The sequence below is a fragment of the Scyliorhinus canicula genome, chromosome 14 (assembly GCF_902713615.1).
Source record: "Scyliorhinus canicula chromosome 14, sScyCan1.1, whole genome shotgun sequence".
Classification (NCBI taxonomy): domain Eukaryota; kingdom Metazoa; phylum Chordata; class Chondrichthyes; order Carcharhiniformes; family Scyliorhinidae; genus Scyliorhinus; species Scyliorhinus canicula.
The window spans coordinates 99,228,460-99,253,759 of record NC_052159.1 but is presented as its reverse complement, the minus strand read 5'-3'; the positions used below and the strand labels follow the sequence as shown (position 1 = coordinate 99,253,759).

Here is a 25,300-nt window from a genome sequence, read left to right as displayed (position 1 = left end):
CCACAAGAGCCAGCCGACCATCCTGGGGTGCACCTCGAACAGGGCAGGGATGATAGACTGCTCCAGGATGTAGCTGCTGTGCACACTCCCCGGAACGCGTGCACACACGTGCATTATCTTCATCTGGTGGTCGCAGACGAGTTGTATGTTCAGGGGGTGGAGCCCCTTTCTGCTAACATAAGGCACCCCAAGATGGCCCAGTGAGCGCAGGGCTACATGCTTGACATCTAGGACAGCCCGGCGATGGCAAAGAAACCCGTTTCCTAGGGATCTTGCTGGGCTTGGTCCATGCCAAAGATAATGTAGTCTTCCGCCTGGCCATACAGGGCATTCGCGGTTGTACCTGTGGGCTGTGGCCTGTGAGATACCACACAGGTCCCCGCTTGAGCCCTGGAATGATCCAGTGATGTAAACATTCAGGGCTGCAGTGACCTTGATGACCACTAGGAGCGGGTGTCCCCCTCCTCCATGTGGTGACAAGTCCGCGAGGATATGGCATAGGTGCTGCACCGCCTCCTTGTTGCGGCGGAGCCTACTGTGGCAAGCGCTGTCCGTCATTTGTTCAAAGGACCAGCGACAGGCTTGTACAGCCTGGGCAGTCGCGGGACTCCCCCTCTGGGTCCCTCCGTGGCCTGATAGGCGGCCAGGTGTGGGGTGGAGTCCAGCACATGGGCTGCTACCTTGAGGATTTGCAGATGTTGCTGCTGCCGCCTTCTCCGGCATCAGGCTGCATCGTGTAGCACCAGCACTACTAGGGCAAGTTCTGTATCCAGAACCGGCCACCCCATGTGCAGTCGGTGACCACACACCCTGAAGATCCGGCTGCCCATTAGGGTGGTGTACAGGCATCATTGGTCATTCATGTACGTGTAAAAAGCCTTGGGATTTTCCTTAACCCTATTTGCCAATGACTTTTTGTGGCCTCTTCTAGCCCGCCTGACTCCTTGCTTAAGTTCCTTCCTACTTTCCTTATATGCCACACAGGCTTTGTCTGCTCCCAGCCTTCTAGGCCTGACAAATGCCTCCTTTTTCTTTTGACGAGGCCTACAATATCTCTTGTTATCCAAGGTTCCCGAAATTTGCCGTATTTATCCTTCTTCTGCACAGGAACATGCCGGTCCTGAATTCCTTTCAACTGACATTTGAAAGCCTTCCACATGTCAGATGTTGATTAGCCCTCAAACATCCGCCCCCAATCTGGGTTCTTCAGTTCCCGCCTAATATTGTTATAATTAGCCTTCCCCCAATTTAGCACATTCACCCTAGGACCACTCTTATCCTTGTCCACCAGCACTTTAAAACTTACTGAATTGTGGTCACTGTTCCCGAAATGCTCCCCTACTGAAACTTCTACCACCTGGCCTGGCTCATTCCCCAATACCAGGCCCAGTACAGCCCCTTCCCTAGTTGGACTGTCTACATATTGTTTTAAGAAGCCCTCCTGGATGCTCCTTACAAACTCTGCCCCATCTAAGCCCCTAGCACTAAGTGAGTCCCAGTCAATATTGGGGAAGTTGAAGTCTCCCATCACAACAAGCCTGTTGTTTTTACTCGTTTCCAAAATCTGTCTACCTATCTGCTCCTCTATCTCTCGTTGGCTGTTGGGAGGCCTGTAGTAAACCCCCAACATTGTGACTGCACCCTTCATATTCCTGATCTCTACCCATACAGCCTCGCTGCCCTCCGAGGTGTCCTCCCGTAGTGCAGCTGTGATATTCTCCCTAACCAATAGCGCAACTCCTCCACCCCTTTTACATCCCCCTCTATCCCGCCTGAAACATCTAAATCCTGGCACGTTTAGCTGCCAATCCTGTCCTTCCCTCAACCAGGTCTCTGTAGTGGCAACAACATCCAAGTTCCAAGTACTAATCCAAGCTCTAAGTTCATCTGCCTTACCCGTAATACTTCTTGCATTAAAACATATGCACTTCAGGCCACTAGACCCGCTGTTTTCAGCAACATCTCCCTGTCTACTCTTCCTCAGAGCCATACTGGTCCTATTCCCTGTTTCTCCCTCAATGCTGTCACCTTCTAACCTATTGCTCTGGTACCCACCCCCCTGCCATACTAGTTTAAACCCTCCCGTGTGACACTAGCAAACCTCGCGGCCAGGATATTTATGCCTCTCCAGTTTAGGTGCAACCTGTCCTTCTTATACAGGTCACACCTGCCCCGGAAGAGCTCCCAGTGGTCCAGATAACGGAAACCCTCCCTCCCACACCAGCTGTTTAGCCACATGTTTAGCTGCTCTATCTTCCTATTTCTAGCCTCACTGGCACGTGGCACAGGGAGTAATCCTGAGATTACAACCCAAGAGGTCCAGTCTTTTAACTTTCTACCGAGCTCCCTGAACTCCTGCTGCAGGACCTCATGCCCCTTCCTGCCTATGTCGTTAGTACCAATATGTAGGACAACCTCTGCCTGTTTGCCCTCCCCCTTCAGGATCCCTGCTACCCGTTCGGAGACATCCTGGACCCTGGCACCAGGGAGGCAACATACCATCCTGGAGTCTCTTTCACGTTCACAGCAGCGCCTATCTGTGCCCCTGATTATAGAGTCCCCTATGACTATTGCTCTTTGACCCTCACTGCTGAACATCAGAGCCAGCCATGGTGCCACTGCTCTGGCTGCTGCTGTTTTCCCCTGATAGGCTATCCCCCGCCGACAGTATCCAAAGGGGTATACCTGTTCGAGAGGGGGACAACCACAGGGGATTCCTGCACTGACTCCCTGCCCCTTCTGGTGGTCACCCATTTCGCTGCCTGCACCTTGGGTGTGACCAAATTTATATAACTGCCATCTATGATGCTTTCCGCCACCTGCATGCTCCTAAGTGCATCCAACTGCTGCTCCAACCAAACCATGCAGTCTGGGAGGAGCTCTAGTTGGGTGCACTTTCTGCAGATGAAGTCATCCGGGACGCTGGAAGCCTCCTACACCTGCCACATCTCACAGTCAGAGCACTGCACCCCTCTAATTGACATTGCATCAATTAATTAGTAAATTAAATTAAAAAAAATTTTTTTTTCAAAAGTTAGTTAACTATATGTTTTCTACTACGAGATTTCTACTATAAATGTGGAAGCTAAATACAGTACTCTCCGATCTCTGGCTTAGATACCCCTCTAAATAATAATTTAGTAATTATGTTTAATTAGTTTAACAGTGCTAAATTTTTAAATTTAGTGTAGATTCCCAACCAGCCAATCAGGTCACAGCTTTACTGTGATGTCACTTCAGTTCCCCCCCTCCCCCCCAACACAATTTGAAAAGGTAATAAAAATAAAAGTGAATAAAAATCACTTACCTTCCCAGATTCTCAGATGCTCTCTCTGTAGATTAAAAGTTACAGGCCAAAAGAAAGAAAGAGAACAAAACAGTAGGGAAAAAGCACCTTCTGCCACTCAGCACTGAATTACCCCACTGCCCCAAATTACCAAGTTCCAAATTCCCACTCTGGATGTGTCTCAGTCCGGCTGTGTCTCCTTCACTTGCGCAAAGCAAAACGTTACCGGTTCCTATGCCAGCAAAATTTGACCTTCTGATAATCTGCTGATTTATTGATCTGTCGAATCTATCGATCTGTTGCTAGTTGCTTCACTTCAATGGTTTAAAAAATATATATCGGAGGTCCAATGTCCTTGGGGTGGCACCCCAACATGGGCAGCCTTCAGTGTGAGGCCTCCTCCACCATTCCCGCCCGAGATGGGGAAAAGGTTTAATGTCACTTTACCACCTTATCCACGCACACTCCCACCAGCCTTAAAATTGAGGCCGCGTGAGATAAGGTCCTCAAGTGGCTGTTTAGTGGCAATGTCCAGAGTAATCCAGAGGCCAAGGAAATTTCCCCCAAAATGACAAAGTGTCAAAAAAGCAGGGGGCGTGATTTGTGGCATCATTCTTGAGGGGCGAGGCCTAAATATGCTGGCAGGCCCGGCTCCGCGGAGATCAAGACTCCATTTTTAAAGGGCATTCTGATCTCAAAGTTGAGAGACAGGCCCTCCTACGTCCCACTGTTCCCCCCCCCCCCCCCCCCCCCCCCCAACCCCACCACCACCCTGGACATCAGGAGCTCCCCACCCCATCTGTCACCACAGCAATCTCCACCCGCCCCTCATCAGAGCTCTTTCAATGGTTTAAATGGCCTAAATTCTGTTCCTATATCTTATGAACTGAAATGGCCACTCGGTTGTATCAAACTGCTAGAAATCCAAAAAAAAATTGGAACATCTGTATTGGCCTAGGCACCAGAAACAACAATGGCAAACCCAACCCTGTTGATGCTGCAATGTCCTCCTTCCGAACAACCTGGTGAAGATACAGCAACCACATGCAAAAGACAGAGCTAAGCAACCCCACAACCAATGGATCAGATATAAGCCATGCAATCCTGCCACATCCAGTTGTGAACTTTGGTGGACAATTAAACAACAAACTGCAGGAGGCTCTACAAATATCCTCGTCCTTAATGATGGGGGTGCCCAGCACATCAATGCAAAAAATAATGTTGAAGTATTTGCAACAATCTTCAGCCAGAAGTGCCAAATGGATGAACCATCTTGGTGTTCTCCACCTCCCCAGCTTCACAGATGCCAGTTTTCAGCCAATTTGATTCACTCCATGTGATATCAAGAAATGGCTAAAAGGACTGGATACTGCCCTGATAACATTCCAGCAATAGTACTGAAAACTTGTGCTCCAGAATTAACTGTACCTAGCTTTGCTGGCATCGACCCAGCAATGTGGTAAAGTGCCCAGGTATGTCCTGTCCACAAGCAGAGCAAATCCAACACAGTCAACACATATACTGCTCAACAAAAATTGGATCTGATCAGCACTTGAGTTTAAACCTACAGATACCTGGCTGGGCACCTTCAAGTGAGTTTAAATGTTGGTAATCAGCAAAACCGGGCACTAAATCCAAATTTTCAAACAGACGTGGCTTATTAGCACAGCACCCATTTCGCAGCTGTTTCCACAATTTGGCCATAACCTTTGTAATACGTATGTGATTGCAAGTACACACCACATATACCCCATGATCATGCCGATTGCAATGCTTCCTGCAAGATTATGAGCTATTGAAGGAACTTACAATGAGTTTTCAATATTGAACTTAATACACAATAGAATTTATAAATAGGGAACAGAACAAAATGCATTTAGCTACACTTCCCACTTTGTCATTGTTGCAAAGCACTTTCCAATACTGTATTATATCCTGGTAAGCTTTGTTAGTAATGTAACAACATGAAAAAAGTAAAAAACTTTTAATTACCTTTTATTTTTGAAATATTTACAGTTGTGCATATGATATGCAAAACTCTAGTGAGATGCAGTGAATTAATTATAAATTAGATTTTCCCTTTCATTCACTGAACCTCAATATCAGGTTTACTTTCATCATTGCTGCAACCATATCTTCCAACACCCACCATCTCTTCTTCAAATAAAAATAAACCGTGATTACAAATAACCAGAAACAGAATTTTTCTGAAGCGTTAATTGCCAATATATAACCGATAGGCTGAAGAGATTTTAATAATGTACAAATTTGCAACAGAAGAATTTATTCAGATGTATAACCTATAAAATAAAAAAGTGGGAGTGTGTTTTGTAACAAAAATTAAAGACCTTCTGATTACTTTAAATTGCTCAAGGTCCACTCCTCCAGTTTATTGGAGTCTTCAGTTACAACTTTGTAAATAATAATATAATAATAATAGCTTATTGTCACAAGTAGGACAAAATGAAGTTACTGTGAAAAACCCCTAGTCGCCACATTCCGGCGCCTGTTCGGGGAGGCTGGTACGAGAATCGAACCGTGCTGCTGGCCTGCTTGGTCTGCTTTAAAAGCCAGCGATTTAGCCTGGTGAGCTAAACCAGCCCCTGCTGGGGCCCAGAATCCCTCCATTCCAGCAAAATTTGTTTCTGGGTTACCAGGGAGGCAAAGGCCAAAATGTCAGCCTCTCTCGCCCCCTGAATTCGGTCTTCCCACACACATATCGCCACTTCTGGACTCCGGGTCACCGTCACCCTCAGCACCTCGGACATCACATCCACAAACCCCTGCCAGAACCTGTTCAGCTTCGGACATGCCTAAAACATGTGGACATGGTTCGCTGGCCTCCCCACGCACTGCCCACACCACTCAAATCACTGGATAAAAGCAAATTACTGCAGATGCGGGAATGTGAAATGAAAACAGAAAATACTGGACAATCTCAGCAGGTCTGACAGCATCTGTGGGGAGAGAAGGGAGACACCTTTTCGGGTCTGGACGTCTTCTCGTCAAAGCTAGAGAACTGTAAATGGGGTCAGATTTATACCGTAGTGGGGATGGGGCATGACCCACTGGGGCTGGATAGAGGTTCAGCAATAGGTGGAGGTTGACAAAGATGCTACAGACAGAAAGGCAAAAGGAATATAAATATAGGTGATGAAGGCTAAGAGGGGTGCTGATAGTGTCACATTAAGAGGTCAGCATGTGGTAATGGCAGATCAAAGGTAAGCAGTGTATCAAAGGGCAACTAGGAACAGATGGCTCAAATGGGGCGGGGTGGGAGGACCACGGTGAGGGGAAAACGAATGGATAGAAGAAATGAAAATGAATTAATAGAAATAAAAATGGGTTGAAAGTGGAGGAGGGAGTATACATTCAGAAGTTGTTGAACTCAATGCCAAGTCCGATAAGCAGTAATGTGCTTAAATCGGAAGATGGGGTGCTGTTCCTCCAGTTTGTGCTGGGCTTCATTGAAATATTGCAGCAGAATAAGGACAGACATGTGGGCATGAAAGCAGGACAGGGAGACAAAATGGCAAGCGGCAGAAAGGTCTGGGTCTTGCTTCCGGATGGACTGACGGTGTTCTGCAAAGCAGCTACTCAGTCTACCTCATCTGAAAAAAAAGTATTTAGGCCCTTGTATGGTGAGCACGAAAGAAGTAAAGGAGCTGGTGATACATTAGCATGAGCCTGTCATATCCCAAAGGACTTCAGGGCAGTTCAGATCACTTTAGTTACAAACCTGATGACTGTAGTCAATTTAACTCAACCAAAACTGTGGATATTTAAAATGACATCTAATCTCATCTGTGTTGACCCGGGTCAAGTGGGGCTGGAATTGACCGCGCACTAGCTTTGGGTGTTGTGACAAATGGCTTAATAAACCACTCAATTCAAGGGCAATTAGGGATGGGCAATAAATGCTGCCCAGCTAGTGAAATACACATCCCCATAACAAATAAAACATAAGCAACCGGAGGTCTTCCTACTGTTGTATTAAAAGAAAATAATCTGAGAACACATTATACACACCTGACTAATTCCTTGTATATGGCCTTGGTGGTTTCCAGGTAAGGATCAACTGTATCTTCAAACTGACAGAGGACTCCACCCAAGCAGAGATGTTTGAAGATGCGGAAGACAAATTCCTCACGCTCTGTATTACTGAATATTTGATATTTATCAGATTCTTCCAACAGTAACACCTAAAGTAAGTATGGTACACTTTAGCATAGAATTGGTTAACTAAAAGGAAAATTAATAAATAAAATCTCACTCATCTGCCCATATGATTAATGGTGAACACATGACATTATTCAGCACATTTCTCAACAGTATTTTTCTATTTTTTGCGTCATCTTTCTCCGTCACTTCACGATATAAAATACAGTATTTGATTTTGGCTCCTTGTTTCTTTAAAGAGTTGGCTCACTTGTTCAATGTCAAACTAGACAATGCTTCTTAAATGTTCCACTATCATGAGATAAAAGCTACATGTTGCTGTAATTCCAAAGATGTTGTTAAATAATCAATTACATTGATTTGGAATCACACATTTTTAGGATAGAATCAATTTTTCTTGTAACAGAATATAAAACAGCATGATCCTGTTGGACAATAAAATAATAGCATTGTTAAGGTAAAACAAATCTCGGGCAGACATAATACAGTGTAATTCATGAAAATCCAGCTATCTATCAATGTAGATTACATTATTGATGATCAAATTATTTGCGTAGTAGGAAAAATACATTACTTGCATCGTGAGTGTGTAAAGTTCATTGACCTGGATTTTGCTGTTGGCAGTGAAATAAGGGCACTTGCCACTGACCTCAAAGAAAGCCACACTGCAAGAACTACCAATCTATGTGGTGAGAATTTTAATTTATTTGTCTGTGCAGCGGATTATAGCATTCTTTACAGGGAATTCTCAGCGTGGAGTTATACAGATGTCATCAGGTTCTTCAAGCAACCAATTACATTAAAGAATTCTCACAGACAGATACCCGGAAAATGGAAATCACCAAATCAAATTACTTACTCAAACTTTCACACAGAGCTAAATGAAGATTAGGACATACATATGGGGTGAAGGTAGAAGCTGAAATATGAGAAAACACATTTGAAAAAATATTATCTAAAAAGTAGCTTTAAAAATCTAGTAACTAATCATAATAGAGACATTTAATGACACTCCACAAATCAAGTACTTTTTTTAAGGCCAGTTCTGCTGTTCAGCATTGGCTACTTTCTGAATAGTAATAATTTGCCTTATGGTTGATCCTCTGCTCCTTTATCCATGCCTCATGGTCCTGTGTTTTCCTCTTCAGTTGCTCAATGGAGCTTCCCATTGTCAACTTCAATGAGCAATATTATTAGAGAAAAGAATGCATGAGGTGATTTCTGTTGCTTTCATCATAATTGCGAAAAGGATACAAAAAAAGTTTACCAGGAGGTTGCCTGGTGTGGAGGGTATTAGCTATGTGGAGAGATTGAATAAACTGGGATTGTTCTCCCTAGAAAGACAGAGGCTGAGGGGCGACCTGATAGAAGTTTATAAAATTATGAGGGGTATAGATAGGATGAACAATTGGAGGCTTTTCCCAGGGCGGAAATGACAATTACAAGGGGGTACAAGATAGGTTCAGTGGAGATGTGCGGGGAAGTTTTTTTTTAACACAGAGGGTGGTGGTGGCCAGAAATGCACTGCCAAGTGAGGTGGTTGAGGCAGATAAGTTAGTGATCATTAAGACTTGTCTAGATAGACGCAGGAACAGATGGGGTATGGAAGGATACAGGCGGTTGGTCTAGATAGGACATGTGATCGGCACAGGCTTGGAGGGCCGAAGGGCTTGTTCCTGTGCCGTACTGTTCTTTGTTTTTTGTTCATCCATTTCCTGAAGGATTGTCTGCCTATAAACAGCCACTGCCCTGTGAGGTTCTGCCATCTCCACCGGAAATACTGGATATTTAAGGATTTCTTAATAGTTTGTTGATAGTTTATGTGATTCAATAGCCAGACAAGAAAGAGATGCAGAATATCGCAGTGAACCTCTAGCTTGCATCTGATCTCCAATTTTCCTGCTTCTAACACACTCCTGTCTGCCTCTCTGGAAGTCCTAAAAAGCTCTCCTTAAAACCCTCCTTGAGAAAAACACCACCTGTAGCATGTTGTAATAATTTGTCTTTTAAAAAAATAATCCAAACAGTGCGAATATCTGTGATTGGCACATCCCAGTTAATAATATCAGCAGGCATAATGCATTAATGGCAAGTGTATGAATCAAACAATTCTTACGATCCCAGTTGATGGTATAACTGAACGGGAAGATCCCAGGGTGGAACCCTGGCTCAAAACACCGTAACTTTTACTTTAAAAAAAAATCAAACGTGGAGGAACAGAGCCACTAATTTGTTTTTACAAGAAAAAAAAATTCTTAAACATGAAAAGATAGATCAAAATACAATAATCCTTTACTTCCCCCTTAGGTTAACAATTACTCACAGGTTTTAAGATTAACACAGATGACACAGTACATTTGAATTAATGATCTCCTTAGCACAAAGTCCTTTTGTAACACACACAGATTGGGCTGTTGTCAAACAGACACTCCACTCTGAACCCAAGTTAGTCTGTGGCTTTTTCCTCAGAATCCACCCCCCCCCCCCCCCCCCCCCCCACCGCCTTCCACGGTCCCCATTCCGATGGAATTTCACATAGGGCCATGTTCCGACACCTCCCTTGGGAGCCACTGCCTCATAATTTGAACTGTCTTGCAGAAATTCACTCCATGCTTTTTCATTTGGCGCAGAACGATTTCTATATGGCTATCTTCGACCATACAGACATGCCGTGGCATTCTGTCCTGCTGGCTGGCAGTAGGTGAGGACTCCAGTGCAGGGCTCTCCCTCTTTCCCTTTGGCACCTGGCTTTGGGGTTGCTGCACACAATGTATCCAAAGCTGCAGCCTCTTTAGTTATTTATTCCTCATTTATTTATTTTTAAATTTAGAGTATCCAATTCTTTTTTTTTTCAACTGAGGGGCAATTTAGCATGGTCAATCCAATTATACTGCACATCTTTGGGTTGTGGGGGTGAGACCCATGCAGACACAGGGAGAATGTGCAAACTCCACATGGACAGTGGCCCGGGGCCGGATCAAACCCAGGTCCTCAGCGCCCTAATGAAATGAAATGAAATGAAAATCGCTTATTGTCACGAGTAGGCTTCAATGAAGTTACTGTGAAAAGCCCCGAGTCACCACATTCCCGCGCCTGTCCGGGGAGGCTGGTACGGGAATCGAACCGTGCTGCTGGCCTGCTTTAAAAGCCAGTGATTTAGCTCAGTGATCTAAACTAGCCCCTAAGGCGGCATGGTGGCACAGTTGTTAGCACTGTAATTATTTGAATGGGTTATTCCTCAACCTATGGTTGCACTTCAGTTCCACACACCTGGGGCTGGATCGCCCACCAGCGAGTATGCTCCGTTTTTCCGGCAGCCCCGGGCTTTCCGAACGGCGTGGGGCTGCCCCACAATGGGAAACCCCATTGACCAGCCGGCCTAACGGAACATCCCGCCGGCGGGGTAAAATAGAAATGCGGCGGGGCAGAGAATCCAGCCCCAGATCTTTGGTTACCTGATGTGGAGTGGGCAAAGAGGGAAGAGGACTCTTTGTAAGCCAGCTCCTGGGCCTGGTCAGGGTGGTCATTAACACGTCCTGGCAGCAGATGGTAAATGGTGTTGTATGACCTGTCTGTCCCTCTTCCATTGCTATGTTTGTGGTCTGACGGCCCTGGAGTGGACCTTGAGTGCCTACTGGTACATTTGAGGCCATCCGTGACTAGTGGGCACCACAAATGCATTGTCAGTCCAGGTGTACCTGGAAAGCAAGCAAGCAGTGCCTGCAAGTACACTTGATGGCTTTGGCAATCAGTGGGCACTTTATCTCCAACCAAAAGATCATTTTGATTTAATAAGTTTCCTTTAAACGTTTGTATTTGTTACAGTGCCTGTTTAAGAGACTTTCAATTAGTTAATCTGATTCTTGTTTGCTCAAAAGAGTATAAAGAGGGACTTCTCCTATCCAGATAAGGCAGGGGCCCCTGGAAATAATCTCTCTACATGGGTGTCCTTGCTTTTTCCATTGGGGATTTGGTGTGAAGGAGGCTTCTTGCAACAGTCCCATGCTTTTTCCATTGGGGATTTGGTGTGAAGGAGGCTTCTTGCAACAGTCCCATGTAATCGATCATTAAATCAGTTCATAGAATCCCAGGCTGCCTATAATTTTTGCGGCTTTGAGGAGGCCATGTTCCTTACGTTGCAGCCACTGTCTTTCATTATTTGCTCTTCAGGTTTTGGTTGCACTTCGGTTGCCGCGCCTGAAGCCGGGGCCCCTGCTATGCGTGCAGGCGCTCTCCAATGTTTTTAGCATTGGGCTGCTGACCACAATCCTGGAGGTGAACAGCAGCACTAAGTTTGCTTGTTGCCTGCATCACTTCTGACAGGCACAGGGTAATCAAGCTTCATGGTCCTAGTGCCCACCACAGGGTCTTATCAAACATTATCCTCCTCTCTGTCAAAACAGTAATAACAGAACCATTTTCTATACATATAATGGAGTGATTGTGCACCTGTGTCCGCCGTCAGCGAGGATTGTTACGAAGGTGTAAAATCACGTGAGAACTGGCCAGCAAGATCTTGTTTTCTGATTTGCCACACCCTTCGCCAGTGATATGCAAGATTCACGTTCACTAAGGGCAAGAACCCTATTATAATAGATTTGCATACATTTTCATCTCATTACCGTGCCCCACACACCATACGATTCCCGCCCTCAATGACTAGTTAAACCTCGCCAACGTGATGTCATATCAACAAGGTTTACAACAGGTTTGGGAAAACATGAATCAGTCAAGGGGTTTTCCCTGAGGGTGCAAAGGTAAGTATAGCCCCCAGCAGGAGAGAGGGACATGCCTTGGCACTGACCCATAGCACAGGGCCTGCCAGTGCCAACCTATGCCAGGAAGCAGTGCCAGGGGTATACCCTCTGGGGAGCCCCACTGGGGATGGGGTTTATGGTTGTGGGGCTGGTGGGGGAATGAGGGCCCTGATTCCGATGCTTGTGGATGGTGGGGGGACAGGATGGGGGTATGCCCCCGATGCTTGTGGATGCATCAGTAAGAGGGGGCAGGGTGGAGTTTATTTTCTGTGCTGACCGGGACGTTCTTTAAAAAGATCTCGCTGGCTATCTAAGGTCCTGCCTCAGCAGAGCAAACTGCGCCCCTGAATTTTCTTTTTCAGAGTGGAGAGCCATACTCCAGTTTTTAGTCAGATCCGACACTCTGAAAAAATATGGGAAAATTCCGCTCAACGACTTTAATATAGTGAAACACTTTAAATGAGCCACACCAAACCACATAAGACCACATAAGGGGAGATGATCAAAAAACTGGTCAAAGAGATTTGGTTTTAAAGAGTGACAAGAGGAAAGGGAGATAGAGAAACAGAGTAAGCACTATAAGTTGCATAATTATGTAACTGCTAGAAATAATTAATAATACTATAGTATGGGATTCAATTAATCATGCTTCTTTAAAATCAATAAAATTGATACTTCCTCTCACTTGACGAATGCACTGCTTTTGCAATAAGGCCAAGCTAAGAGGTAAAGGCTCATCTCAGCTGCATTAGGCAAGTTCAAGTACTGGGACTAAAACCAGCACTATTTTGTTTGTCACACAGGCAACACATTCACTTGGGGGCGGCACGGTAGCACAGTGGTTAGCAATGTTGCTTCATAGCGCCAGGGACCTCTGTTCAATTCTCGGCTTGGGTCAGTCTGTGCGGAGTCTGCACGGTTTCTTTGTGTCTGCGTGGGTTTCCTCCGGGTGTTCCGGTTTCCTCGCAGTGCAAAGATGTGCAGGTTAGTTGGATTGGCCATTCTAAATTGCCATTAATCTCCAAAATTGTTAGGTGGGGTTACTGGGTTACGGGGATAGGGTGGAGGTATGGGCTTAAGCAGGAAGCTATTTCCAAGGGCCGGTGCAGACTTGATGGGCCAAATGGCCTCTTTCTGCACTGTAAATTCTATGATTCAATGATTTTTGTTACGTTGATGCCATCAACACAAAATGGCATTTTCTTTTCTATGAATGTCTTACCTGTCGAAGCTGATCAGAAATAATAAAATCCTCATAAAATTCATCCAAACATTTGGCGATATGTCCCGTTTCTCGCACGATCCCTTCAGTGTAAAAACAGTCAAAGAATAACATCGAAAGTTGATTACAGGGAACCTCTTCAGCCTCTACTTTCTTGACTTCTGTTCCTACCAAGACAGAATTAAAGATATATATCATAAATAAATTTCCCATGTTTACATAGAATGCACATTGTTATTTATTTGATTTCATAATTAACAATTGCTCCACCCTTAAGTAACGTAAAGAGCTTCACTGATGCTCCAGCACACTGCATCATGAAGCAATGTATGCAGACTCACATCTACATTTGCATTCAGTAAATTTCCAATTTGGACTGTACCATCAGAGCTGGCACACTCCACAGTAGACACATCTCATGTTTAATGTGCAGTTCTGCCAGAGGCAGGACACCACATAAGCTTGGACATATTCAGCTGGAGGAGGGGTGGAAGCATATTTGTTGCAGAAGAAAATAAAGAAGTGGTGAAAAAATAAATGTAAATACAAATGGCTGGCAAGTTCCTTGTGCTTAATTAAGAGAGGTTTTGCCAGGATGTGCACATGTTGCGCCAAGCAATAATTATACCGCTCAGTAGAGCATTGTTGTATATATTCCACAACTGACATGTGGAGGGCGATTTTCAGCCCACGTTTGCTATCAGAGAGAATGGTGACTAAGGCAGAAAGTCTGTAGAAAATCAGGAAACGCGATTTTCTCCAGAGATGGAGGGCGGAATTCTCCGCTCCCGGGGAAAAATCGGGAGGGCCGTCGTGAACTCGGCCGAGTTCACGACGGCCTCGGAGGCCGCTCCTTGCCCCCTATTCTCCCCTCCCGGCGGGGCTAGGAGCGGTGCTCCGTAACTCTCGGCCACGGGGGCGTCGTGCCAAGAATGACGTGGCTGGCGCGCCTAATGATGTCAGCCGCACATGCGCAGGTTGGCCGGCTCCAACCCACGCATGCGCGGCTGACGTCATGACGCTGATGGCACGAACCCGCGCATGCGCGGTGGCCGTCTTTCCCCTCAGCCGCCCCGCAAGACGTGGCGGCTTGATCTTGCGGGGCGGCGGAGGGGAAATAGTGCGTCCGATTTGGACTGTCCCCTCCCGAGCACAGTCGTGGTGCTCTTTCCTTGCTAGGCCACCTACGAGCCCCAAACGGGTTTCTCAATCCCGTTTCACGAAGGCAGCGACCAGGTGTGTTTGCCGCCGTCGTGAAACAGCTGCGAACGGCAGGCCGCTCGGCCCATCCGGGTCGGAGAATCGGCGTTCGCCGTGAAAAACGGCGAGCGGCAATTCTTCCGAGTGGGGGGGTGGGAGAGAATCGCTGGGGGCACCAGGGGGGCGTGAAATTTGTCGGGGGGCCCTCCCGCGATTCTCCCACCCGGCGTGGGGAGCGGAGAATCGCGCCCTGAGTTTCCCAATTTTCCCCGCACCCCGCTGGCGACGTCATGAGATTCACACTTTTAATGAATTTGAGTACATTTTTGAATAAATTTTCATACCATTACTGAGCCCCCCCCCCCTCCGGGGTGATTCTGCCGGGGTGGATAGAATCGTCACTATGTGGAATGAATTCTCAGGTACAGTAATACAAACAGAAAATGGAACCATTTATGCATCAATTGGATACCTCAATGAGGGGACTTTGGAACTTCACTTTTCGACTTCAGAATTGATGAGCTATATAAATGGAATAGTTTAGTCTTTCAAATGGAGAAAAATGGAAAACAATTTGTGCAATGTTTGCAACAATTGTTGTTCAGTTCAGATTTCTACATAAATCAAGTCAAATTTAAATAAACCTATTGCTGTTATTCCGTCCAACATCTTTGTCAGCAATGCTATTCATACCTAGAGTTGTCCATTCAGGTGATAAAGGTGAGAATACCTTCAAATTAGCCATAACATTTGGATCCTGAAAAAATGCCTATAGGGGTAAAACATATAAAATGAATTAATCCAATAAACAGATACAATAATTATTTGCAAAATGTATTTCTCATATATCATTAAATATATTCACATAAAAGTGACTGAAATTCATAAGTAACTCATTAGCTGTGAATTGTTTTAATAATCTTTATTGTCACAAGTAGGCTTACATTAACACTGCAATGAAGTTACTGTGAAAAGCCCCGAGTCGCCACATTCCGGCGCTTGTTCGGGTACACAGAGGGAGAATTCAAAATGTCCAAATTACCTAACAGCAGCACGTCTTTCGGGACTTGAGAGAGGAAACCGGAGCACCCGGAGGAAACCCACACAGACACAGGGAGAACGTGCAGACTCCGCACAGTCAGTGACCCAAGCCGGGAAGCAAACCTGGGACCCTGGAGCTGTGAAGCAACAGTGCTACCCACTGTGCTACCCTCCCATTGTTATAGAATCCCATTGTTATAATAAAGGTGCTCTATAAATAAATATTTTGCTGCTGTCAATGCTAATTCAGTACTTAATGTTAGCTGATCTCATTGGAAACACTGTCACCACTGAGGCAGAAGGCTGTAGGTTCAAGTCCCACTCCAGACACTAGAGTACAACATATAGATTGGCATTGCAGTGCAGTACTGAGAGAGTGCTCCAATGTCCCAGATGCCTTCTTTTAGGTGAGACATTAAACCAAGGCTCCAAGCGCCCGCTCAGTTAGATCACTATTTTGAATGACAGCAGGGGAGTTTGCCAATTTTTACCTCTCAACCAACTGGTTAAAATAGATTGTCTGCTCATAATAATACTGCTGTCTGTGGGGGTTTGCTGTACAGAATTTGCTACATTAATTACAAGAGTAACTAGATTGCAAAGTTCCTTGACTGACTGCAAACACTTTAGGATGCCCTAAAATCGTGAAAGTCCACAAATAAATGCAAGCCTTTCTTTCTTAACAATCTGTTCCACTCTGTAGAATATTTTGTTGTCCTACTCTATTGGATTTTCGCAAACTGAAATAGCCACCCAGTTATTCTCCAGAAAATTAGGAAACAGTAGCATGCAAACATTCATTTAGATCTTGCTCATCTCTTACGTTAATTTGACACACAGTAAAAAATTATAGTGTAGAGTTCCACTCTAAGATTACAGCAATAAAAACAAAATATGCTGGAAAAACTCAGCAGGTCTAGCAACATCTGTGGAGAGAAATAGAATGACTATTTAAAGGTTGCAGTTGAGATTTCATAAATGCTGAAGGAAAATAAAACTATAAGTTTTTAAGCCAGTGGAAGGGGCCAGGAAGAACAAAGGAGAAGGCCTTTGATGGAATGGAGGGCGAGGCGGGGGGAGGCTAGACAACAAATGATTTCATGAAGTAACAGCCAAAGAAGCTGGTAACGGCTACAGTAAGGAAACAAAGGATTTGCCCAAACAAGGTGTGGATGGCTACATAAAAACCATCCGAAAGTAACAAAATGGGATAAAAAAAGAAACAAGATCAACCCACCAGGAGCATGGGGAGAGAAGAATAATACAATTCCTACGGTGCAGAAGGAAATGAGGCAGGAGTGTGGGGAAAACAGGCATGAGGAGAGAGCACTGGAGGATCGGGGGGATGGAAAGAGTAGGAGTATGGGGCACAGAGCATGTTGCTGGCCATTGCTCACTCAGTTTCTCTTGACCAGAATGATCTGGGTGGTTGCCGGTGTTCTGTAGGGTTACCTACGGGTGTTCTTTGTTCTTTAGTGGTTTGGCCGGGGGGGGGGGGGGGGGGGGGGGGGGGGGGGGATCATGTCCAGTACAGGCTTGGAGGGCCAAAGGGCCTGTTCCTGTGCTGTATTATTCTTTGCTCATGAGCTCCCGCATGGTGTCTGTGAACCCCAAGGAGTCCCCAGTCTACAGTTTGAGAACCACTGGCTTAGGTTTGTTCTGAAACAGGCATTTTCACAGCCTATTGCCATGTCAATGCAGTGTTATACCAAGCCAGCAAATCACAGAACATGATATTTATAGAAATTCATATATTCCACTGCTCTAGTTCAATTACTTGTGGTACTCCTTTCTGATCCTGGAACCTTTAGTCTGAAAAATTTCAACAAGTAGCCATTTACACTGTACCCTACTGATGTTTTTCAAATTCTTAGGATAGAGTTTCTGCTTTGAACGCAATCATCAATTTCGTTCAGAGTCTCCTGCTTTCCCCATGCTCCTGCCCTCCTTCTCTAATATCTTTGTGCTCAGCTCTGACATGGTCTTGCTCTTCCTCTGCTCCTTTGGTACTTTCTCTTTGCTTTGCTTTCTCCAGCCTCCTGCTTTTTCTGTGCCCTACATTCTGTTTCTTGACCACCACTGTTCTCTCCATGCTGTGCTTTCCCAGTGCACCTCTCACTGTTCCACCAATGCTTTCTCCATGCTCTCCACACACTGTTCTACTAGGAATTCTACTCTAACTGGATTCATGCTCATTCTGCTCCTGTCAAGATGGACAGATTTTGCAGTGAGAATGAAGCATACCCATTATATTTTAAACTATTTCTCCTTTGCACAAGCAGAAGTTTTCATTATAAACTGTAAGTGAACATAGAACATACAGTGCAGAAGGAGGCCATTCGGCCCATCGAGTCTGCACCGACCCACTTAAGCCCGCACTTCCCCCCTATCCCCGTAACCCAATAACCCCTCCTAATCTTTTTGGTCACTAAGGGCAATTTGTCATGGCCAAGCCACCTAACCTGCACGTCTTTGGACTTTGGGAGGAAACCGGAGCACCCGCAGGAAACCCATGCAGACACGGGGAGAACGTGCAGACTCCGCACAGACAGTGACACAGCGGGGAATTGAACCGGGGACCCTGGCGCTGTGAAACCACAGTACTATCCACTTGTGCTACCGTGCTGCCCATTGTTAATTGTACTCTAATTGTATACAGTTGGTAAGCAAGGGGGCATGGTAGCCCAGTGGTTAGCACAGTTTCTTCACAGCTCCAGGGTCCCAGGTTCAATTCCCGGCTTGGGTCACTGTCTGTGCGGAGTTTGCACTTTCTCCCTGTGTCTGCATGGGTTTCCTCCGGGTGCTCCGGTTTCCTACCACATTCCGAAGATGTGCAGGTTAGGTGGATTGGCTGTACTAAATTGCCCCTTAGTGTCCAAAAAGTTTAGGTGGGGTTCCTGGGTTATGGGGATAGGGTGGAGGTGTAGACTTAGGTATGGTGCTCTTTCTAAGGGTCGGTTCAGACTAGATGGGCCAAACGGCCTCCTTCTGCATTGTAAATTCTACATACATAGATATGGTGTTATGGGCCAGGGTTTAGAGAATGCCAAAGTGGATCATGGAGTTCACCTGACCCACGACTTTGATTAGATTGTGGTATGGGGAGCACACGGCCCACTCTACAGGTGTGCTACAGCATCGAAAAGTATTTTTTAAAGCAAAACAACGTTTATTCTATGAACTCAAGTTAACCTTTTTAAAACATTAAGTGAACATCTTAGCAACCATCAATTCAAATACAACCCCCAAAGAATACAACATTACGTAATCCTTAAACTTTCCTTTTAACATCCATAAGTCATAAAAAAAACTTTTAACAGAAGTACATCAGATTTAAATTCACTACTGAGAACAGTTATCACTCTGAATTCACCAAATGGTCAAGAGATAGTCTTTACATGGCAGAGAGAACAACATTACACCTTCTTTGGCTGGCTGCAGCTCCAACACTAAAACAAAATCAAAAAACAGACACACCCAAGCTTTTCTCAAAGTGAAACTAAAAAATGGAGCCAGAGCTCAGCTCCACCCACACTCTGACATCACTGCAGTAACTTGAGCAGACAAACATTTCTTAAAGTGACATTCTCACGACAATAGAACATACAGTGCAGAAGGAGGCCATTCAGCCCATCGAGTCTTAAGCGACCTACTTAAGCCCTCAATTCCACCCTATACCCATAACCCAATAAACCCCTCCTAACCTTTGTTTTTGGTCACTAAGGGCAATTTATCATGGCCAATCCACCTAACCTGCACGTCTTTGAACTATGGGAAGAAAACGGAGTATCCGGAGGAAACCCACGCAGACACGGGGAGAATGTGCAGACTCTGCACAGACAGTGAGACAGCGGGGAATTAGAATTAGAACATTACAGCGCAGTACAGGCCCTTCATCCCTCGATGTTGCGCCAACCTGTGAAACCAATCTAAAGCCGATCTACACTATTCCATTATCATCCATATGTTTATCCAATGACCATTTAAATGCCCTTAATGTTGGCGAGTCCACTAATGTTGCAGGCAGGGCATTCCACGCCCCTACTACTAGAAGGCGTACGGTGTGTTAGCTTTTATTGGTAGAGGGATTGGGTTTTGGAGCCATGAGGTCATGTTGCTGCTGGACAAAACTCTGGTGCGGCTGCATTTGGAGTATTGAGTGTAGTTCTGGTGGCCGCATTATAGGAACGATGTGGAAGCATTGGAAAGCATGCAGAGGAGATTCACCAGGATGTTGCCTGGTATGGAGGGAAGATCTTATGAGGACAGGCTGAGGGACTTGAGGCTGTTTTCATTAGAGAGAAGAAGGTTAAGAGGTGACTTAGAGGCATACAAGATGATCAGAGGATTAGATAGGGTGGACAGTGAGAGCCTTTTTCCTCGGATGGAGATGGCTAGCACGAGGGGACATAGCTTTAAATTGAGGGGAGATTGATAAATTGAGGGGAGATAGATATAGGACAGATGTCAGAGGTAGGTTCTTTACTCAATTTGATCAAAATAGATTCCATACTAGCTTCTGAAAAGCGATTTGGATAAATACTTGAAGGAGCAAAATCTGCGGGAATATGGGAAAGAGCGTCGGGAATAGGATTTGCTGGATTACTCTTCAAAATAACCAGTACAAACTCGATGGACCAAATGGCCTCCTCCTGCGTTCCACCGTTTTTATGAACAGGCTTAATGGGCCCATCCACTCTGTCACAGACTTTTATCTCGGCTGTAACCAGGGTGAAAAGGGCCAATGCATTTGATCAGAATTGAACCTGGGACCCTGACACAGGGAAGCCGCAATGCTATCCACTCGTGCTACCGTGCTGCCCTATGGAACCAGCAAACTACCCAGCCTTTAGAACAGCGATCACAACACCAGACAACCCTGCCACAGCAATCTCTGCAAGACGTGCCAGATCATCGATGCAGTACATACTCGTGTGACTCGGCCAGCGCTGTCTACCTCATACGCTGCAGGAAAGGATGTCCCGAAGCTTGGTATATTGGCGAGACCATGCAGACGCTGCGACACGGATGAACAGACATCGTGCGACAATCGCCAGGTAGGAATGTTCCCTTCCAGTCAGGGAACACTTCAGCAGTCAAGGGCATTCAGCCTCTGATCTCCGGGTAAACGTTCTCCAAGGCAGCCTTTAGGACGCACGACAACGCAGAATCGCCGAACAGAAAAGTCCCGCACACACGAGTACTGCCTCAACCGTGACCTTGGATTCATGTTGCATTACATTCACCCCCCACCATGTGGCCTGGGCTTGCGAAATCCTACCAACTGTCTTGGCTTGAGACAATTCACACCTCTTTAACATGGGATTACCCCTCCCTCTGGATCTGTAAAGACTTAATTACCTGAAAATGCTTGCATTCAAAGCATTATCTTGCATCTTTGACTTTGTCTATATATATGTTTCTGGAATCTAGCTCTTCATTCACCTGAGGAAGGAGCAGTGCTCCGAACGCTAGTGATTTTTTTTTTATAAAATGTTTTTTATTGAGTTTCATATTTTATATCCAACAAATTATTAGAGAGAAAAAAAAACACGCAAAAATTAACATGTATATTTACAGGTAAGCATCTTCATAATTACAACTGTGGCCGCCCCCTTTAGCCGGCATACATATTTTACATTCCCCAATATGGCCGAGGCACATGTTTATAGGCATTTATTTAGTTTGGTTTCGGGCCTTAGCTTGCCATCAAACCCCCATAACGAATCCGTAGCACCCCCCCCCCCCCCCCCGCTACCTTCCCCCGATTCCCGTCCATTTTCCCCTGATTCTTGGCCACCCGACTATTCTACCTCTTGTTCGTTGGCCACAAACAGGTCCCGGAACAGTTGCATGAATGGCTCCCACGTTCTGTGGAAGCCGTCGTCTGACCCTCGGATGGCGAATTTGATTTTCTCCATTTGGAGAGATTCCGAGAGGTCGGACAGCCAGTCTGCAGCTCTGGGCGGTGCTGCTTACCGACAGCCAAACAGGATTCTACGGCGGGCGATCAGGGAGGCAAAGGCAAGGGCGTCCGCCCTCCTCCCCAGGAATAGATCTGGCTGGTCTGAAACCCCGGAGACCGCCACTATCGGGCATGGCTCCACCCTCACCCCCACCACTTTTGAAGAAGGCTGTCCAGTACTCCACAAATCTGGGGCAAGACCAGAACATGTGGGCGTGGTTGGCCGGGCCTCTTTGGCACCGTTCACATCTGTCCTCCACCTCCGGGAAGAACCTACTCATACGGTTTCTCGTTAAGTGGGCTCTATGTACCACTTTTAGTTGTGTCAGGCTGAGCCTTGCGCACGTGGAGATGGAGTTGACCCTATGCAGTGCTTCGCTCCAGAGTCCCCACCCTATCTCAATCCCCAGGTCGTCCTCCCATTTCATTCTTGTTGCGTCCAGTACGGTGTCGTCCCTTTCTACCAGTCGGTCATACATGTCGCTACAGTTCCCTTTCTCTAGGATACTTGCGTCCAGTAGGTCTTCCAGTAGTGTCTGTCGTGGCGGTTGTGGGTACGTCCTTGTCTCCTTTCGTAGGAAGTTTTTGAGCTGCAGGTACCGTAGCTCGTTCCCCCCGGCTAGCCGAAATTTCTCTGTCAGTTCGTCCAGTATTGCGATCCTGTCGTCCATGTATAGGTCCCTGACTGTCAGTGTCCCCCCGTCCTGCCTCCACCTTTTGAAGGTGGCGTCAGTCAGTGCTGGTGTGAACCTATGGTTGTTGCAGATGGGAGCCTTGTCCGACATTTTGGTCAGGCCAAATTGCTGCCGCAGTTGGTTCCAGGATTGGAGGGTGGCTGTCACCACTGGGCTGCTGGAGTGTTTTTTGGGTGGGGATGGGAGTGCTGCCGTGGCAAGGGCCCGGAGAGAGGTCCCCATGCAGGAGGCCTCCTCCGCACGCACCCACTCGGCTTCTGGCTCCTGGATCCATCCCCTTACTCGCTCGGCTGTTGCCGCCCAGTGGTAGAATTGTAGATTCGGGAGGGCTAGCCCCCCACTGGATTTTGTTTTTTGTAGGACCTTCTTTGGGATCCTAGCATTTTTACCCGCCACATACGAACGCCATGATGTTTGTCCAGCACTTTGAAAAAGGCCTTGGGGATGTAGATCGGAATGGATCTAAACAGGAAGAGGAACCTGGGCAGTACGTTCATTTTGATCGTCTGGACTCTCCCCGCGAGGGAGAGTGGGAGTGTGTTCCATCTTTGCAGGTCCTTTTTTACTTCCTCTGTCAGGCTGGTGAGGTTCTATTTGTGGATCCCTTTCCAATCATGGGCTATTTGGATCCCCAGGTAGCGGAATTTGTGTCGGGCTTGTTTGAACCCCAGCCCCTTTAGTACTGCCCCCCCCCCCCCCCCCCCTTGCGGGTGTACTGGGAAGATCTCGCTTTTGCTCATGTTGAGTTTGTACCCCGAGAAGACTCCAAACTCTTTCAGGAGCGTGATGATTCCGTCCATGCTGCTTTGTGGGTCCGAGATGTAGAGGAGCAGATCATCTGCATAGAGTGAGACTCTGTGCTCTCTGCCTCCCCTTCGGATCCCCCTCCAATTTTTTGCTGCCCTGAGCGCGATTGATAGCGGTTCGATTGCTAGTGCGAACGGCAGCGGGGACAGTGAGCATCCTTATCTGGTGAACGCTAGTGATTTTAAACCAACCTGTTGGACTTTAACCTGGTGTTGTAAGGCTTCTTACTATGGAACTGAGGTTAAGAACCAGGCATCTACATGTGCCCAAATAAATAGACTGACTGAAACTGTGATTGTTGGGTTAGAAGGTACATTCTTGTAATGTGTAACTGCGTCAATAAATATTCATAAAATTGTGTGTGAAGATTGGCTCTAGTTCTACGCTTCATCAACTGGCTTTCAGGAGTATAACATTCACTTCACTAACATCCTTTACCCATTTACTTTAAAACATTATTAAATGCGCATTACATGCAACATTTTCATATTCTGTAGTACTATAATTTAGGTGGTGTGTGTTTGTGTGGCGGGGGTCCATGATTCTTAATCTGTCTGAAAAGGGCCCTTCAACCTAAATGTTTGCGATCCACAGCTCTAAGACATTCATAATAAACTGATGTTTGTGAGAACATTCAGGATGGGATTGCCTTATCCACAACTGATTTTAAAAAGGTAGGTTTAAAAGGGTACATTTTGCTGAATTCTGGTGGATGAGCCAAAAACAAGCCCACGACGGGTCAGAGAATAGCGGGAGGGTGTCCCCGACATTTTTCACGCCCTCCCGCTATTCTCCCCCCCCCCCCCCCCCCCCCCCACCACGGCCGCCCCACGACACGAATCGCTGCTCGCCGTTGTTTACGGCGAACAGTGATTCTCCCCAGGCCGATGGGCCGAGTTCCCAGGCCTTTACGGCCGTTTTTATGGCAGCAAACACACCAGCTTGCTGCCGTCGTAAAAACGGCTGCAACATGCCCGTTCTAGGCATCCAGGGCCCCGATTGGCACGACAGTACCACGGCCGTGCCAAGGGGGGGCATGGGCCCGCGATCGGTGGGCACCGATCGTGGGCAATGCGTCCGTAACGGACGCACTCTTTCTCCCTCCGCCACCCCGCAGGATCAGTGGCAGCTGAGGGAGATGACAGCCCCGCGCATGCGCGGGTTGGAGCCGTCCAATCCGCGCATGCGCGGCTGATGTCATCGTGCGCGTCAGCCGGCGTGACGCTTGGCGCGCGGACTTAGCGACGGTCGCTAAGGCCATGATGCCGTGGTTCACGGGGCCCCGCTGCTAGCCCCGCCCGGGGGGGGGGGAATCGGGTCCCGGGAGGGGGCGCGGAGGCTGCCATGAAACACGGCCAGTTTCACGGCAGCCTTAACGACTCGTCGCATTTGCGGAGAATCGCGCCCAAGATCTATAAATCAAAGAAGCTCTTCAAAATTACCTGAAGGCGAAGCAAAATTCGGTGGCCAGATAGTTGGAACAAAATTATATGCATTATTATGGTTTAGCACACTGGGCTAAATCGCTGGCTTTTAAAGCAGACCAGGGCAGGCTCAATTCCCATACCAGCCTCCCCGAACAGATGCCGGAATGTGGCGACTAGGGGCTTTTCACAGTAACTTCATTGAAGCCTACTCGTGACAATAAGCGATTTTCATTTAATTTCATTTCATAATGTCGAAAATACCACTGCCCAAACAGGTAGTCCGGTAATTTATGGACAAACAACGCGAGTGTGAATATAACAGCACCTACCAGTACGAAGTTATCCTTTTCGTAAGCCTGGAAGGATTGATCAAAACTAAAGACCTGCACCGTGATCCTTCCATGCATTGACCTAACAGCAAGGAACATGCAAAAAGGGAGAAATCTTCATTAGAACACACGTGCCAAGATATTATTTCAACGTTAGCTTTTAAAAGACAAATTAGTTGTGCTTCTGGCAATGAACACCAACACCGGTGATTTTATTTTTTACAGCAGCCGAGTTATAGCTCAAGTATTAAACAAAAAAACTTCAAACCCAAAGGCCGCCGCCTGCTGACGGTCACTAACGATAATTGATCGGACGATTGGGTAAATGGATGAGGCGGCGAAGCTCCCTCACCCTCACCCTCCGTCCCTCACCCTCTCGCCCTCGGGGTCAG

The 25,300-nt window shown here is 46.5% G+C and overlaps 1 protein-coding gene across 2 annotated transcripts in view; it reads right to left on the bottom strand.

Annotated features, from left to right (window-relative positions):
• Positions 1 to 25,300, bottom strand: part of cfap300 (cilia and flagella associated protein 300) — a 41,462-nt gene that overhangs the window by 15,953 nt on the left and 209 nt on the right. For both annotated transcript variants that reach the window (XM_038818577.1, XM_038818576.1), the window contains exons 2-5: positions 24,909 to 24,990; positions 15,338 to 15,413; positions 13,445 to 13,611; positions 7,316 to 7,488 (exon numbers count right to left, since the gene is read on the bottom strand). In XM_038818577.1, the coding sequence (XP_038674505.1) occupies positions 7,316 to 7,488; positions 13,445 to 13,611; positions 15,338 to 15,413; positions 24,909 to 24,990 (498 nt within the window). The remainder of the gene's footprint in view (positions 1 to 7,315; positions 7,489 to 13,444; positions 13,612 to 15,337; positions 15,414 to 24,908; positions 24,991 to 25,300) is intronic.